Source organism: Strongylocentrotus purpuratus, unplaced genomic scaffold (genome assembly GCF_000002235.5).
Source record: "Strongylocentrotus purpuratus isolate Spur 01 unplaced genomic scaffold, Spur_5.0 spur5_scaffold_1, whole genome shotgun sequence".
In the NCBI taxonomy this organism is placed as follows: domain Eukaryota; kingdom Metazoa; phylum Echinodermata; class Echinoidea; order Camarodonta; family Strongylocentrotidae; genus Strongylocentrotus; species Strongylocentrotus purpuratus.
In genome coordinates this window covers 6,515,822-6,534,686 of record NW_022145594.1, presented here as the reverse complement: position 1 = coordinate 6,534,686, position 18,865 = coordinate 6,515,822, and the positions used below count along the sequence as shown (strand labels likewise).

Genomic DNA, 18,865 nt, shown 5'->3' with positions numbered 1-18,865 from the left:
AATAATTTTTTTTTATTGTAAAAAATTAATTGTTACCCAAAAAGTTGACACAATATTTCGCCTTTTTGACAAGTAACTAGAGAACTCTACCCTTCATTTGTTTAAATGAATATCTTTCTTGCCCACTCAATCTTTTTCTAAGTGAAACCTGACAAACAGCAAAGTTATTGTGCATATGGCGGTTTAGCCCTTACTGTACGGGGAGGGGATTTCCAACTTCTTCGTTTTACATTATTGCTATTTCTTAACTTTGTTGCCTTTTCTCCAAGTCGTGTACATTTTTTAAAACCAAGTCTATGAAAATTTGCAATACCAGTGGAAAGGCGGGGGACTTGGAAAACAGTCTTCCCCATTAACGGGCAGCTCAAATAGCCAAGTACAGGAAGGTCTAAACGTTCATACAACTCTGTCTATACATTTCTTCTTTTCTCCGATTTTTCTTTAATAGCACCATGGATTTGTCGTCATATGAGGAAGATATATCACCGATCCCTAGCTGCTCAAGAGTAGAAGTACAGCAAAGGTAGGATTATATCTTTCACAAGATATTCAGAAGGTCTCACGGACCTACTTTAAAGTATACATTTTGGGTAAATTTAGGTATTAAAATGGAATCTAATGTTGGTACGAGGTAACTCTGAATGAAAACAAACAAAAATCAATGGAAAAAATAATGAATTTGAGACGATGTGTTAACATATACTGCTTAATTATCCTGGCAATTTCAGTTATAATACTCTACAGAAAAGACACATCAAAGCACAACAATAACGGGAAGAGAAGAATCCAGAATGAGGAATTAAACAAGAGTTATTCAATTTGAAGTGACTTGAACCGTAATATAAAAACAAACACTAATGTGCAAATGAAATCGAAAAGGATCAACACAATATTTGCAGTATATTGGAGATGAAGTTTAGTGTACTTTGTATATTTCTTCTTCTTCTTCTATGACCAGGTCTCGCCCAGACCTCATACAACCAGAACCGAAACGCTTGAAGACGATTAACAGGTTTGAATGCATACTCTACAGGGAGAAATGGCACGCCATCAAATCTACCAAAGCTTTCTTCAACGATATCAAGAGTGTTGCGAAATTGATGCTATTCCCAACTACCAAAGAAAACACATGTCTTCCACTAGCATGTGGCGATGAACTTGCTTTTCTTGTGGATACTTCGAAACTTGAATTTGACCAGGACCTTACATGCGATGGGACCGGTAAGTACAAGAACTCCAAAAGATATACATATGAGCTAGTTGTGGATAATGACCAAAACATCTTTTTGTTGAAAGAGGGTCCCAAGCCTGGCTCTCAGAGGTACACACTTATTCGCAGATATTATCCTCACAGAGATACCCCTGGATTTTTCAGAATAATATACCAGCTACAAAAAGACGGAGTGTTGGAATGTCCGATCGCCTTAATACGCTACGAATGGAGAGGGCAGAAGACAGCCTTAACACTGACACCACAAGAGAATTGTAAACAGAGTAATAGTCCCTTCATCCCACCACAGAAGGCTTCGAATGAAGAATTGAAAGAGCCTTCAAGTCAGTCAACACAGGGCAGACCTGATGACAAGTTCCAAAATCAGGAAACTACTGTGGGCAATGATGCAGCTGCATCATTGCAACGTGATAGACAACAAATCTACTCACATTGTACAGCAGGGAAGAAACAAATTGATTTGAACAAATTGGCTGAAAAGAAACAATTTGTAAGAAGCATCGAGATCTCTAATGATAAAATTGAAGGCTCTCATCAAAGGTGTGTTGCTTACACAGACAAACAGATCGAGGACATGAAAAGAACTTGTACTGCGGGCAGTAGCATTTCGTTTACTGGTCCATTTGACCTTGGTCAAATGTATGTTACTGTTGCATCGTACAGACATCATAACTTGATGAATAAACAAAATGAAGAGAATGTAATCATGCCTGGCCCATTTCTGGTGCATGAAAGAAGAGATACTGAAACGTACCAGTACTTTGGAAACCAACTCTCCAAACATCTGGGAAATGAGCAAGTACCATTCTTCAAGACAGATGGAGATATAGCAATGTACAAAGGCCTGGCAAGTTCACCAAGTTTTTCCAATTCCAAGCATCTGCTCTGCATGAAGCATCATCGCAGAAAGGTTGAGAGCAAGCTTCATGAACTTGGACTGCACAAAAACACTGCGCAAATACTGAGATCGATCTTTGGAGAGCAAGTCGATGAAATACGTTACCAGGGACTGGCAGACTGTGAGAATGACAATGAGTATGAAGAAGCCCTTCTACATTCGTGTACCAAATGGAACGGTCTAGAAACTGCAGAGACAGGAAGGGATCCTGAATTTGCGACTTGGTTCATGCAACATCAATCACAAGAGGTCAAAGAGTGCATGTTGAAGCCAGTTAGGCAGCAGACAGGATTAGGAGACCCACGACGGGACGAGTGCGAATGTATGAACTCTCTGATCGCCAAGGGGCTTGGAGGAAAGAAGTCATGGAATGAACTGGTTGATAGCCTAGAAGACTTTGTGAAGTCGAAGTACACAGAATTGGAAACATCAATCAGAGAATCAGGCGAGAAAGGGTCAGTCAATAAGCATCTTGAAACAACACCACTGCAATGGGCTCACATGAACTCAGAGGAGAGAAGGGTACCACTTAAGAGCGCCGATATTAGTGCACCAGGACAGAAAGTTGAGGCGCTTTCAATTTCTCCCGAAGAGAGTGGAATCGAGGGACTTTTGCCGTACGAATTGCAAGCTGTTTGGAGTAAGGCTGAGAAGATCATCGATTGTAGTCGTAGCATTGTTGACTTTCCATCCACTAGCTCTCAATACATTTGCTTTGATGAAAAGGATTTCTTTAAGGTGTCATGCCAGGATGACTTCTTTGCTTGTGACGAGCAATGCAGATCATTTCTACTACATGATCGTTTGTTTTGTGAACACACCCTGGCGGTTGCAGAACAAAAGGACAAATTAGCAGACTACCTGTGCAGAATAAATGCTAAAAAGCAATCGTCCTCTTGTAATCAGACCAACGACGTTTCTTAGAAACAGTGCTCTGGGAAAGGACTGAAGAAGAGTACCTGTCAGAGAAGAGATGGCAAGAACATAGTTGTCAAAGGTTTAACGGCAGTTATCCCCAAACACATTCAGGAAGAGCCTTTTGTAAAGTTGATGGCATAAAACCCTGATATAGATGTAGATAGTAGTTTGGCCAGAATATGAATGTGCTCCCGTATGATTGTGTGTTGAAAAAAATGGATATCCGAGAGTTGGCGAACAGAAAGGCAAGCTTAGTCATGCAACCAGAGGGACTTGTGCCAACGTATTATCATTTGAAACGGGATTTTTGAGAATAATCTATCCTCATACTAAATTGAGGGATATAATTGTGCATGAAGAAGTTCTTGAGCAATTGACAGCTGAATACAAAGTTTTTCTGGAAAATTATTTTGTTCAAATTGCCTAAATTGCCAGCATGGCACACAATAATGTAAATACTTCTAAAGAGCAATTATTTGGTCGTTTGGATTGTGTATATCTGGAAAACGTTATAATTGATTGTTGATAATTACTGTGCAGATGATTGAATACTATTTCACAGATAACTAGTATCTTAACATTGTTTACCCGTCAATGCATTTGTTCCAGTTGTTTGACTTATCTCATTGTACGTTACATTACACGGTCATCGTATGTTTCCTCAGCAGTAGTATTCATTATCTAGGATCATACTGTATTAAGATAAAGGAAGTACTCATAATTTCTTGGTCATTGTTTCACCAGAAATATTCGACATGGTTTAAATGTGTTATACTATAAAGTAAAGGAGCATTTACATGTGAAGGTAATCTGCATTGAGATAGAAGACAGAGCAAAAGAGGTGAAGAAATGGAAAAGAATGGTAAGATGATGACCAAAACTCGCTTGCGTAGAAAATTTCACAGGCATGCTTTCAAGAATTGGTAGCCTGCGAGGTTTACATGTTGTTTTCCATCTCTAACTCTTAGTAAAAAAAATATAATTAATGTAAATGATGTTGACATTATTGCAGGTGGAAACTTTGATCCTTATCTGCCCAAAACGGCTGCATGTTGTTAATTCATATTGACTGTTTAAGTAATGCAATGTTCATTTAGACACAACGGGAAATTACATATTTGTGATGACTCGCTAAGTTTGCATGCTTCTTTTTTTTTCGGGCTTGACAGTAGGTCATGAATATGTATGTATGTTGTATATAAAGTTTCTTGGACCTTATATCTGTTTAAGCTATTCGTTGATCGATACTGGTATTTATTACCATAACAATTTGAGTATACGTAGACTACATATACTAATGTTGGTCTGTTAATTATACTAGATTATGTTCCATACTTCTTCTGAGATTTTCTTAACTTCTATATACTGGTCAACCTGTACGATTTTAGGCATTCTTGTCAGTGCGCTACTACATGCTCTCACATTTTGTTCTTTTCTCAGGTTTATACTTCATGGTTTCAGTTTTATACCTACTAAACATTTTATGCAATAGTTTTTGAGCCAGAATTAATTCCTCATGTTTATGTTCAGTATCGTGTCATTAACTAGTGTCACCATACATATTAATTTGATTTCCTCCTTGTGCTTTGTTTTTGTTTGCTGGTTTGTTTATGAAACGTTTTGTATTTTAATTACCTTCATGCTATAGTTTGCAGGTCTTCTGGATGCACCAGTTGGTCAGGAAGAGGGACCATTACGGTTACAGTGATTTAGTTTGCTTTCCTCTTCCCTGGCAGCCAACTGATGCACTCAGTGGACCTCCAAGAACATATGAAGTGACATATTTTGGCACTACAAAAATGATGTGTACTGAACTGTAATTTTCCCTATTGACTCGATTTATATATTCAAACATGTAGTGCATGTCTCTGTAATGATTTAAAGTTCATATAAAGTCAAGAGATACCCTTTTCAGCTGTAATGATTATAGTTTGTTCATGCATTACAAATCCATGGTTATTAATATGTTCACTCATTGCAGGCATCCTATCCAACGGAACAAAAGTACTTGTATTGCATATGTGGTCTAGTTGTTCAAAAACTATAGTGAGCTGTTGTTATTTTATTCAGTTTGAGTCTGATGATTCAGCAACTTTCAGAGAGCTGTATATATTTTCAAATTTAAATGAAGTTAATTTATCTTCTAGACGTTTTCATCGATAATTTTATATTTGAACAGTGTATATAGTGTGTAACTAAAAATGATACCCAACTTAAGTAGCGTATGATTGACAAGTCAACATTTATGTGACCTAAATTTTTTATTTCATTTTATATAGGAACTAACTTTTCTGTCTAACGATACCCTATTCATATATTTTGCAACGAATGAAGGAGCAACGGTGTTTTTAAATGTGCAGTCAAACTCTCCATTTACCAAGTTTAAGCTGATGCATCAAATGTGGGTCATGCCATATGAATGTTTGACTTTGGTCTTAAATACCTTTGAAAGTAAAATATTGCTTCAGGCCTCACTATTTCATGCCAATGATAGGTAGTTTAATAGTTTATGCATTTCTAGTAGATTGTTTCTGATTTAACATGTTTTCCTCTTGTTTTGTGCGATCTGCAAATAAATGGGAATACATGATACAATCATCAGAGTGTTTTATCTTGTATTCGTCTCTGTCTGTGTGTATTGTTGGAACAATCATGATGAGTACCAAAAATATCAACACAATATAAATTATAAATTGATTAGCAAATCATTACCAAAAAACGAATATGGAGTATTTTCCTACTTTAAAGGGGCAAGGAATATATCCCCCCCCCCGACCTGGTCGATATGCCCCCTCAAATTTAGACCCTCAAGTACAGCGTTGTACAACAAGGATGCCGTAGTACCCTGAGTGCCGAAACACATACCTACGGGTGACACGAGCAAAATTCGGTTATTTACACAAATGTATTGTTGAAAAAACGTAGATTAAATGACAACAATCCGAAGGTTCAAACCCGCAAGAATTTATAATTTCATGAGTAATTTTAATATAATAAAGACTTAGCACGCTCGCTCTTAAAAGTTAATAACAGCATGACTTCAAGCAGCCAAGATCCTAAATACCTCCACATGTGGGTAATGAGGTGCCAGAAAATATTTTTTTTGTTAACAGGGAGATACCAAAATATATTTTATATATTTTGTATCGAAATTAATTATTTAATAAATCATTTTACACGTACTATGATAGGAAATGAGCAATGTTGCACTGCAAAATCCGTGGTTTTGAGTTTCAGTGAAATTGAGAAAAGTTTTCTGAAAGATTTTGTACTGATAAAGGCTTGACCTAGATGTATAATTTCTTTTTTCCAGGTAAAATAAATCCTTCAAAAAAAAAAGAACATAGAAATTTACGACATTTGATCCTCTCATCTCATTCTTGTATGTATACTCAGAGTTTTTCAAACCATGAATTCTCATAAATGGAATGTCTCCCTCTAAGGTGAAGCAAATTATTCGGCTTGTTCGCATCGACACCACTGCTCAGGCACTATTGGAATTTAAATGTAGCTGTTAATGTTTATTTCCATCAATCTAGCACTACTTGAGGTGTGCACTTGAAAATTCTTGATGATATATATTGTGTCTTCATATGAAGATTGTATTATTAGATTTTGAAGTAAGTAGGCAAAAGTTCATGGAGTTCATTGCATAAAAATAATTTGTTATCACAATAACTCAAGAATCACTAGAGGTATGGTCGCGCTTCAAACCTGGTAGGGGGGGGGGGGGGAATCACCAATGAAAAGCGATCTGATGAATTCCTGAGGTACGTAGTTAAAGGTCAAAGGTCATAGAGGTCAATTTCCTAAAATTCAGGCTAAATTTAGGCTCATTGCTGCGATATTTTTAAAACCACTTGAAGTATGAACTTTTTATCCGTCTTTTTTCATTGTGATATTCCAAGAATAATTGATACCAAGATTTTACCTGAATTTAGGCGTAGGCATATCGGAAATAAAATGAGTGATTTCAAGTTCGGTGTTGAAAGCTGGTGTTGGTGTTGTGAGAACACCAACACCAGCCACAATACCGAACTTGAAATAAGGCTGGTTTTGGGATTGACCTCGGGAAATATGACGTATTTCCGGTGGTCTGTGTTGAGGGCTAGTGTTGAATGTCGTCTGCTGAACTGAGTATCGCGGTTGGTGTTGACGATTTACTAGTAAGTAATTTTCCCATTCACCAACACCAGCCCCTAGGGATTGGGAAATTCATGATTTCAAGTTCGGTGTTAGTGTTGGTGTTGCAGTATACCGCAGGTAACTATGCGGACATCTGGCACGAATCTCCCGATCATGCTAAGGTAAAAATCCATTTTAAAGGCAAAACAGAAGTAAATCATTGGAACTATTATGTTTTTCAACAGAAATATGTTTTATCTATATACTTTTTAATATGAATATACATTTGATATTCGATATGATGTAATTTAGAGGATTTTCTGAATGGATTATGCTTTTATCACAAGGCTTTTCGTGTGTAGAGTAGGACGTCACTCGTGTTGAGGCTGGTGTTGAGCTACCGATAACGCGCACGCGTGATCGCTATCGTCCTTCTAAACTGACCGTCGGTGTTGGAGCTCGGTTCAGCAGCCTTTCCACTCTCTCAACAACGAACACCGTACTTGAAATCTCTCAGTCTCATGCCTTTTTTAAAAATATATATTATTTTATTTATGTTTTGGTCACCATAGGAGACCTCTCAAAAGGGTTGGCCCCACTACTTGTACGTTAATAGTTGATAAGGAATCGTGGAATTCAAGGCCAAATATCTCTTCTCCCCTTTGAGAACCTTCTGTCTGGTTGGCTCTGCCTAGGTTATTGAAAGTGCTCCCTCTTTTGATGAGTTTGGGTATATGACCTCCTCCCTGGAAAGACGAGTTTATTTCTAATATATAGTATCTAAAAACCGATTATGTATGGCATATCACTTTCAGTATCCATTCTATTGAAGTGTTGACACGCGAGATAAATAGATACCTTCTCCGTCCTCCTCCCCCGCACACACACCACACACGTACACGCCCTTCCGCCCACATTAAACAAATTGGTAGTGATGAAAATAACTCTCTATTTCTTTCTCTCTCTCTCTCTCTCTCTCACACACACACACACTCTCTTCCTCCATCCCTCCCTCCGCTGTCTACACTCCTCTTTTTATTCTCACCATCTCTCTCTCTCTCTCTCTCTCTCTCTATTCTCCCTCTGTCTGTCTTCTCTCTTTCTCTTTCTCTCCTTCTTTCTGTCATACCTTGTTTATCTACACCTAATGTGACAACAAGATCAACACATGTTTTGTGTAAATGTTAAGCCCGCAACCCTCTCTGTTGAACGTTTCATGAATTTCTAGACCATATATTTGAGAAATTGAGTCATTGAGAAATTGATTAAAAAAAGAAAAGAAAGATATGTCATCTTTTTTTAAAGACCATTTATATATTCACGTGCATTAATGTGCCAGGTCATAAATTTGAGTTCAAAATATTGTTTTCCAAATTCAAATTGAGTACAAGGCATTATAAAGGAAATTTAAAGAATAAGTAACATGGTTTATGCATAGTAAATATGAATTAAATATGCTTGCAGCCTTCAGATTAACTCAAAATATTAATATATATATATATATATATATATATATATATATATATAAGTAAAGAGTAACTTGCTGTTCTTGGTCATAGACAATGTCGACTGATTCAACCTTAATGTACACAAAATACAAAATGAGGAATATAACACGAGTCAATTATAATTGCATACTAGCCTAGTTTTAACACCTTTTTAAAAAGAGTGCTTGGTTTCCGAAATTTAATAAAAAGAGTGTTTGGTCCAGTGTGTCGAATGGAGTTTTGAGCAAATACGGTTAAATGGAGTTCATCAGTTTTCAAGTGGGAAAAGATTGTTAATCTTTATTTAAAATGAACTATGGGTGGAAGTATGAAGGTATTTTGTAAGCGGGTCGAACGTAAAAGTGCAATTTGTAGGATATTGATAACATAAACCTGTAATGAATTCCGAACTCTCCTTTCTTACCAATAATTCACCATCCAAAGTACATCGATATTGCCTTTTCTGTTTTAATATAAATTCGTTTTCCTAAGATTAAAGGTATATTTTTGGCATTAAACCATTTTGATAACTTCGGTATTTATTTCAAGAATTTAGTTACTTAGTTGGAGATCAGAGTGGAAACGAAAACATGAGTGTCAGCAGCGAGTAATAGTGTAATGACCTGTAATCCCCTGTTTTACAACATTACTTATTCCATAATATACCAATGTACCTATAATTCAACGTCAAGACTGTCAAATTTATCGCTCAAATCCATTCGTACGATTGGCACTCTATCACATACTGGCAATAATGCTTATTCGGTTGACTGGGATTTTCTTAATACCAACATTGGGACTTAATTGCAAACATCCGAGGCTATCTTTTTTCTTACTGTTTAAACAACTTTTGAGACTAGAACTTGGATCCCAACTGATTAGCAACAAGAAGCAAGGCCAATCGAAGTAAACCACAATGACACAAATCTAAGAACAGATAAATATAACATGTAAATACGAAATCAAAGAGCGTGCGAGTTTTATAAAAAAACACTTCGGATATAGTTTTGTGTTTTCCTAATTGTCCTCTAGTTACAAAAAGGTGTGAAAGTGCATTTTGAAGTGATCTCACAATTAAAGAAAGGAATATTATATCTTCGATGTTCACATCTAGATATGCGGCGTTCAACATAAAGGGATGATTTTTGTTTCATTACGTGCTACATGTATTTCTATATAGGCCTATTTTGGTGTGAGGGGTGAAGGGGTTTGTTTAATTCGTTAATTCAACATAAATTATTAAAAGATAAATTCTTCTTAAAACGGTAAGATACAGAGGCTATATATGCAGAATTTAAGAAGTAAGTCCCTTAAAAATCCAATATTTTAGGTGGCCATTTAATGAAATCCTGTCCCGGTGCTATAGGTAAGAATATTCTTATACCTCATTACAGTTCAAATTCTGAAAAGCAAATAAACCTCTCACACATTGATCAGGTTATTGTTGTTTCAACCCACAAAGTTACAACAGACCTATCGTACATTTATTATCATAATATTTCTCTATAACATGTGTTCACATATTAAACGCTAAATGAGCAAAAATAGGCCTTGCTTTTCAACTGAATGAAGAAAACAAATATATATACTGTTTACTGGTTTCAGTAAAAAGGCATCTTCATCAAATCCTTGCAGAAAACATGACATCTATCATTATCTGCCAAAGCAAATTGTGTGCGGGCAAAATATCACTAGCATCAACATCCGACCCCCCCCCCCCCGGCGTATAGAGACTGAAACTGTCCCCCTTCAAATACACTCAAATATTTCATCACTTCTTTTTATCTCAAGTACTACTTAACATACAATATCCATATAACCCCAGCTTAAGTACACTTATTGTTGGTCATATCAACCACCCCGATAATCTTCATGCGATAAATGCTATGTACTCATTAACATATATAAATATGCTATTTCTTCCTTTATTAGCTTATTAATTTATATATATTTGATTTCATTTTTCATTTCACTTCCGTCTTTCTGTCTTCTTTATCATTTGTTTGCTTGCTCATTTTCGATTGAGGAGGTTTACACTAACAGAAATCTATAAAGTTTGCATTGTCTCAAGCAGAGTACATATTATAAGCAAATGGGACTGTTAAAAGTCTTTATTCACTATATGATAATTCATCATTCGTTTTCATTATTGTATTGTCATATGCAATTTCCTCTGTATTCACATACGTAGGGTCACCGACAAAAGTCGGGTTGTTCTTCCGTGTGAGTGTAGGGCTCACGTAAGATCCGATTTCGTCCTCAATTGTGGCTCCACCACCCAGTAGTGCCATGTATTGCTGAACCGGTGCTATAGGCCGCATCTCCATGTAGCCAGAACACATATCATGGTCTTCCGCATCTGAAACCTGTTCCTATTTAAAGGGAAATCATAGGTCAAGATAAAAAGAATACAATCAGAGTCCAAACCCGTCTCAATTCGGTTTGTCTGGTAAACAGTTTATATCGGAGGTTTAAATAAAGACCCGCAATATCAAGATAACACATAACTGCATCTGGCTAGGCCGCTAGGGGTTTAACGCACACCTCAACCTAACACAAGCTAATACGAGAGTATTAACCTTTTAGTTTAGCCATGACTAATTAATAAACATACCGTCTGCGTGTTGTTACCGGTTCGACTCCTTTGGCAAGGCATTTATCTCGATTTGCCATTCTTAATTAAGATGTAATAAATACATATCTGGTTGGAATTTATTCTTGGAATGAATTTAGAGCCTTAGGTCATGTTGGCGAACGTCCAGGTAATACAAGTACTTTGTAGGTGTAATTATCATTATGAGTTGTGGTAAAAATAAAAGCGAAAATTATCCGAATAATCACCCTAGCCTGTCCCGAAGTAGAAGGTGGATGACCTTGTTCTGATGATGTCTTCGATGAATGAGAATGAGATCCAGCTCGAGAAGTTGACCAAGTTTGGGCTGTCCCTGCTTTGATACATAATAAACCATTTTTGCTTTTATTTTTCAATTCAATACGTTGAACTAGACCAATTACGAAACAGTTCCTTTGCGTACTTGCCCCCAAAAGAAATGTATGTAACGTAATTGCGACCTGTTATTCCTAGTATCAGTACTAACCTGAGCTCTGTTAGCTTTAATAGGTACTGCGCTGAAAGTACGCTTCTTTCCATTGCTTTGCTGAAATATTTATGGAGAATATAATGAACATGCATCTACTTATCATACGTTGATTACAGTGTGTATAATGTTAGATTAACAAAAATGAACAGAGCCCTACCTCTCTTTGTCGATCGAATCACCAAGCTTATTACAATGATGAGCAATAGAACAACCAACGTCCATGGAACCAATATCAGCACCACCGTTGACAGACCTTCAAAGATTAAAAAAAAAAAAAAACGCGTACCAATATGTAACCATTGCAAATCTTTCTCATTTGCACTTACCAATGTAGATCTAGTTTTTGTCTAAAAATACAATTCACAAATGACCTTAACATTTTTCCTTTTTTTTCATTTGAAGTGTAGATTCCTTTTAATTTTAGGAGATAAATATGAAGACACTAGCGATATTAAGATGCTGTGACCTTTGTTCCTCCTCAAGTGAATTATAACACAACTGAGCTGTAAGAACAATTCAATACCTCTTCTGAAATTTACATTCTAAAAAAATGGAACTACACACGTGTACTACCTCCATCTTACCTTGAGATTGACATCCGTTGGTATTAGCCACGGTTATAACGTCAGGGTTGTCTGTAGATGCTAGATATATTGAACCTAATAAAAGACAGAAAGATCTGAGCTTCTTTTCATCATCAGCATATGATCAAATTATGTTGTGGCCATATTAATTGCCATTTCTGAAATGGAATATTCAATTAAGAGATGTTAATAATATCTCACATCACTAGGACTGTATTTTAATACTCAAATTATTTAGCTTCTACCATGTAACAATTGAAAGTTGTTTTCCTTCAAGTATTTTTAGGTTATCGGTACAAGTGTTTGAAGTACATCTAGAAAGTTCGTTTCATATTTCTTACCATGAAGCACGTTGAAGTATTTTTCTGAGCAAACCCCTGGGCATAGAGAGGTCTTCGACACACAGCAGGAAAGAGAGTTTACGTTTGAATCAAGCTTGTAGCTAGCCAAATGTAATGCTCCGGCATTTTCCCACGAAGCACTCGGATTTTCATTTCCTCTCCCATCCTGGTAAGATGTAATGAAGAAGAGTGACGACGATGTCAGATTGAAGTTACTGGTATTGGTTTGACAGCTCAATGCACCCTTACCACCGACGGTAGATGCAAAGGAGTCGTTTCGGACGATTTCAAGATAATGAACACATACTGCGAGAAAAAGAAATCGATTCGATATCATTTCATTCAATCAGTCAAAAATAATATACATACATATGACTAAACAGTGTTACATAAACAAAATAGAATACATGTTTATACATTTTTAAACAAATATATAAGTTGCTCGTTTGGTAGCAGTATGAAAAGAAGCTTATTGGATTAGATATAACCAGATTACAGGAAAATGACAAAAGTACAACATTTATTACAAACGAGAACAAAAATGTGCCTCGTATATATAATATTTAACATTAAGGAAATAACAGGTTCAAATTAGATTAATATTTTGCAAGAATAACTTTTTTTCAACGTAATAATATAAACATTGGCGATTGAAATTATTTAATTAATGAGGGAAGCGAATTCCGAGTGGTAGGTCCTTGTTACATTATTGACCCTAGAGGAAAACAAATGTGTACGCATATGCGGCAAGTAAGAATACATAGTATTTCATTTTTCATGGATTAAAATAAGTTTACAGTGAGTCATGAAGAATATAATAATTCTGACTACAAGTTATTGTAAATTTATTTAACTATTCTCTCAAGAGAGGCAACATATCCAATCCAATCCAAAAGATATTTGATATAGCGCCTTTTCCTTGTAGTTACAAAGCGCTGCACACACGCCCCACAATGTTTGGGCCTAACAAAAGTTAGACACTTCTCAGAGATCAACAAAGTATATGTAGGCTGGTAGTAAAGTAATTTCTAGCATAATAGATGTGACTTACCACACACAATGATGGAAGGATAATTGAAATATATATCTTCTTTGATATCTTTTTAGGAAGAGTTTTAAGTCCATGTAATACTTATACGTGTTTGGACAATGTATTTCATATATAATTTACTTGGTCAGACAATTTAAGTTCATTAGTTTGAAATATATCTAATATTAACAATATAACCATTTATTGTTTCATAATGGTTTATAATCAGTTATTGATTCATTATTCTAGATAATTTTGTTTTTAAACATATTTCTTATATCTTGACCTCAGCACATGATTTTAAACATCCCAGAAGCAGATTTTTGAGTAACACGGGTGGGGAATGTTTTGAGAGGAAATATTAAAACAATAACATTTCTTTAAAAAATGTTACAATGTGAACCTTGCCAACATTCTAAAATTATATTAAAATCACCCATCAAATAAAGACCCTTTTCTCTCTATTTAATATCTCAAATAAATAAGCAAACGATTTTGGCAAGATAAAGACATTAAACAAGAACATACAAGTGTATTAATTAAATGTATGTTAATTTGGTATAGCGCATAACATATTACACTACAATTTGCTTTACATAACATACGATAAATCATAACTATGATTTATGTCAATGTATAAGGAAACTTGACAAAAAATAAACATTACAATTTTTGGGTTTGGTAAAGAGAATGTACGTAAGTCTGCAACATTCTCAAAACAACAGATAATGAAAGTGAATCATAATGAATACCTTCTACTCGTAATGTGATCGAGATATAAATATTTCCCGATACTTCATCTTTGTTCTCTATACGGCATGTTAGGATGATTCCATTTTGACTCGCTCTTGGGATGAATGACAATGCACGGCTACCGTTGAGTTGATTACTCTCACGGCATGCGTGGTAAGAAGGATCAGAACAATTGGGATACCACTGGAGATACACTGATGCATTGGCAAGGCATCTTATCGTCGTATTCACATCAGCTCTGACCTTGAGAAAGCTAGAGTTAATTGATGCCCTTTCGTTCTCGTGTATAAGGGTTAAACCCACTGGTGGCTCTGTGACGGGAAAAAAATCATAATAATTAATAATGTGTAACCAATGTTGAATACTTTGCATTTGAAAACGCATTGGCCTAATTTGCAAAGCCTACATTTCATGATTGTAGGAAATGCCATTATTAACTGTTTTCTTCTAGAAGTAACAATGTACTAAAATATATTTTTTTAAAGGTTAGGCGTATATATTTCATTGACTGAAACGAGCAAGGGGTAAAAATGAGCATGCAATTTCATTTGTCACTTTAATTGTATCTATTAATGATGAATTAATTGCGAACAGAATAGTCAAGCTTCTCCGGAATTATTTAATGTACTAGTTCGATTTGGCGATATAAATATTTGTAAAGTATTAATCCAATATTTTATTTCTTCAATTTAACGTATATCTATGACCCTACCCCAATATCCATTATTGATGCTCTACTTAAAGAGAATGTTGAGTTGTGTTAAAGATGAAACAAATTTTGCCCTTTTTCATAATATGCATTTCAATTCGGAAAAATATCACGATAGAAATGTTTCCTGAAGAGGATTGCTTTTAAAATGCCCTATTCGGCGAAAGATGCCCTATTCGACGAAAGATAACGAGAAGTAGATCGATCAAACATTTGTTTCCAGTCCAATGGAGACCTGGCAGCTTTACTTTGATTTTCCATTATTCCAAAATGTCATAGTATGCACCAATTCTTATTTACTGAATAATCAACATATCCCAACTGCTTGCAGACAGTTTTTAACGGGTGAAAATATATATCCCTGAGGTGAAGGTAGGTAAGCTCCTCCACATTCTCCTTCTACTTTAAGAGTAAGAATCATGGGAGATATAAAATTCAGTTCATTCTTTATTCACTTGGTTAATGTTTGTAATGAGATAATGATTTTCGTTTCGGTTTGACAAATTGACAAAGACGTACTGAAAAAGCTCACAATTATTACCATAATTGTGTCTTATAAATAGAAGTGTCTCCTGAAAAGAATTGCTTTTAAAATGGCCTATTTTACGAAATATGACAAGAAAAAGATCGATCATATATTTGTGTCTAGTCCAATATACCCAATTATGTCAGAAATGCACCTTGTAGCTTTACTTTCGTTATTATTATTTCAACACTTCTCAGTATGCATTAAATGCATAATCAACCTCATCAGGAGGCGGGGATACAATGGACACCCTCCGTCCCATAATCTTGACGGCAATACGTTAAAACGCTTATGTTAATATGTTCACGAAAAACCGTCTAATGCATCTTTTATCAGAACACGCTTTGAAGCCGATACCAGATCATGACATTTAAACAAATTGAATAGCATACGCACCTTTAATTATCACGTTAAATCTGCACAGTTTTTGTTTTACTAATGTGACAATTGCGCATTCATATTCTCTTGCATCCTCCTGGGAAACGTCCTCCATAGTGAACGAACTGGTATAGGTGTTTCGGACATCCAAACTATGACCATCAATGTCCTCACAGCTGCCATTGGTCTCCAAAGAACATACAAAGATAAGTGTGTCATTAACACCGCTAACCATGCTCCACTTAATGTAAACGGGCTTTGAATTCGGGGGTCCATCGCATCTCATCTCTAAATTTGCTCCAACGAAAACCGTCCTCTCCTCGTAGGATTCCTGCTGGCAAACTAGATTAAAAAGCAATAAAAACACGAGCAAAGTGGGTTTTTAAGAATTATCCCGTTTAAATGATGTGTTACCTCGGGAGAACCCAAGAGGATCTCTCGCAATTAAGGGCCCATGACATCGAAACACAAGTGTATTCCTGCTGGACAGGTGTGCAGTCCTGCATACATCTCATATTTTGATATGTAAACTTCTGAATTTGTTTCATAGATTTAAAAGTATTTTTTTGAAATATTTGTTTGGTAAACTTGCTAAGCTCCGCCCCAAAACCTCCATATCTTATTCTCCTTGTGACATCATCTGTCAGTCATCAATGAGCTAACTTGAAAAGTGGGATGTATCTTTCATGTTTATTGACACCTAGTTATTGGTATGGCCAAATCAAATGCTGATGCTGATGCTTTATACTATTAATATTTATGATTTGACATTATTTTTCATGATTAAGGTCCATGTAATTGTTTTAGCACATTAAATACTCAACATTTAAATAACCATTTCAATGCACACTATGAAATTCGGCCCACTACTACATTATGCTCACAGTAAAATGAAAAAAAGATTATTAGCTAGAATTCGAAAGAATAACTTACAGGTTAAATGAACGGAACAAATTAGCCATACTAAATACAAACATATGTCCATATCGACCAGAGTGTCCGTTACGATAGTTAACGACGTCAATGTGTTTTGAGTGTAAAAGCAAAGCTTATAAGAGTTTCCAAAGGTAATTGGTAAACGAGACCTAATTGCGAAGTTAAGTATGCTGGCGCTGTTGAATGTTTAATAACTGTGTACTTTACTTTTGGAGATACCTGCCATGAGAGCAACAAAGAACTCTTTTTGTTTACTAAAGCTAGATAATTATGGCATGGGTAAAATCGTGCTTTTGAAATGTTTACTCTGTGGATAGTTTTGACATTTAACTGAATGCCAAGTAAAATGGCATGCATCATGTAAATATGTCCAGTGAATAAATTCCATGGCGTTCCCACAATTTGATAATATTGTTAACAATGTACAATAATTCCTTGTCCTGGAATGGCAGTTGTTATTAAGTTGAAGGCATTGATCGTTAGATTAATGAATATTAATTGTAAATTAATCAGATTGTTGTATGTTCCTTTGGATCATTTGTGTGTATAAGTAATTTTTCGTTTAATCTCAAACGAGTATGATCAAACATTTTCATCCACATCCACAGCAACAACATTTTGCTGCTATCTTGTCAACTAGCATATATTTTACAAGGTACCAATCACCGTGAAACATATTTGGTCCTATTCTAAAGTCTATCTTAAATGCTAGTCTAAGTTTAACCAGGGTTTAAGCTCAAGTGGCTTAGACCGCAAGGCCAGACATCCCATGACTTGTACAAGCCGATCCCCTGTCTGATTATCAAGATATTGATGATTGAAAATCGAAATCAAATTTTGCGTTAGCCAAACGGTTTTCATAACACTACAGTCTATTGGAGGAAAACAAATATGATAAAGCCGGTCACCCAAAAGTTTTTACTTTTTTGAGGCACTTCCTGGGCATTTTTGTTAGGGCTTCAATATAACACCATATCACATACACTGATAACAAGTAGGGCCGTGCATCTCAGATTTAACATTGTTAAACGATTCCTTTAAGTTAATACCGAAAAAAATGAGTCAACGCCCTTGAAGCACTCAGCAGACAGTATTTAACAAGAACATTATTCCGGGTCACATCATGAATGCCTCTATGCATGAATAGCAAACTGCATGATAATAAAAATACAGCAACTTCTTCCGATAAATGAAAGGAAGTGTGAGAGAAAGAAACAGAACACAAATTGGGGGGGGGGGGGGGGGGGGGGGAGAAAAAAAGAGTAAGAGAACATTCACAAAATATGGAGTTGCACAGACGTGTATATTAGATTCAAAAGGATTGCTTGATATTCAACCTGCATAATAATATGTACAATACAACAAATTTAAAAAGACTCTAAAATTTAAGTTGTATTCGCTTATCTTGCGCTAACTACATGATATTCAACAATATGTTTGTATGTATGTATTCATTGGCGAATTGCGATATTGTCATTCAATTTCCTGGAGTTTGATTGGAAGAGCGATTTTTGCCTAGTATTTCCATCCTTGTTTAAAGCTATGGTCACAAATCAGAGCAGTGACCGACCGATTAGTAGCCTGCTCGGTCGCCGGTAGAATTTAGGCATCAACCAACGACTTTTTGGAGAATTCGAGCAGGCTTGTAGAGCCCCAACGATACCTGGGCGGTGTCCTGTCGATTTCCCGTCGGTCGCCGGTCGATATTAGGTCAAAACTGGGCGAAATCGGAGATCTTCTCCGGGCGGCGTCCCGGCAGTGACCGACCGATGACCCACCGATACCCGAGCGGTCTCCCACCGGCCACCGGCTAATTTTAAGGAAATTGCCCGGCAGCCGGCCGGTGAT

General features: G+C 36.0%; 1 protein-coding gene across 1 annotated transcript; it reads left to right on the top strand.

Moving 5' to 3' along the window:
* Window positions 1-452: 452 nt before the first annotated feature.
* Window positions 453-5,645, top strand: LOC105445676. The gene is made up of 2 exons (XM_030977579.1): window positions 453-523; window positions 959-5,645. The coding sequence occupies exons 1-2, from the start codon at window positions 453-455 to the stop codon at window positions 3,051-3,053; spliced, it is 2,166 nt and encodes a 721-aa protein (XP_030833439.1). The 3' UTR covers window positions 3,054-5,645.
* Window positions 5,646-18,865: the final 13,220 nt, after the last annotated feature.

Bases quoted from the DNA above. Each gene is read 5' to 3' on its own strand.
- LOC105445676 (XM_030977579.1), top strand. From the start codon at position 453: ATGGATTTGTCGTCATATGAGGAAGATATATCACCGATCCCTAGCTGC. The intron at 524-958 runs GTAGGATTATAT...TTCTATGACCAG, and splicing joins AGAGTAGAAGTACAGCAAAG to GTCTCGCCCAGACCTCATAC.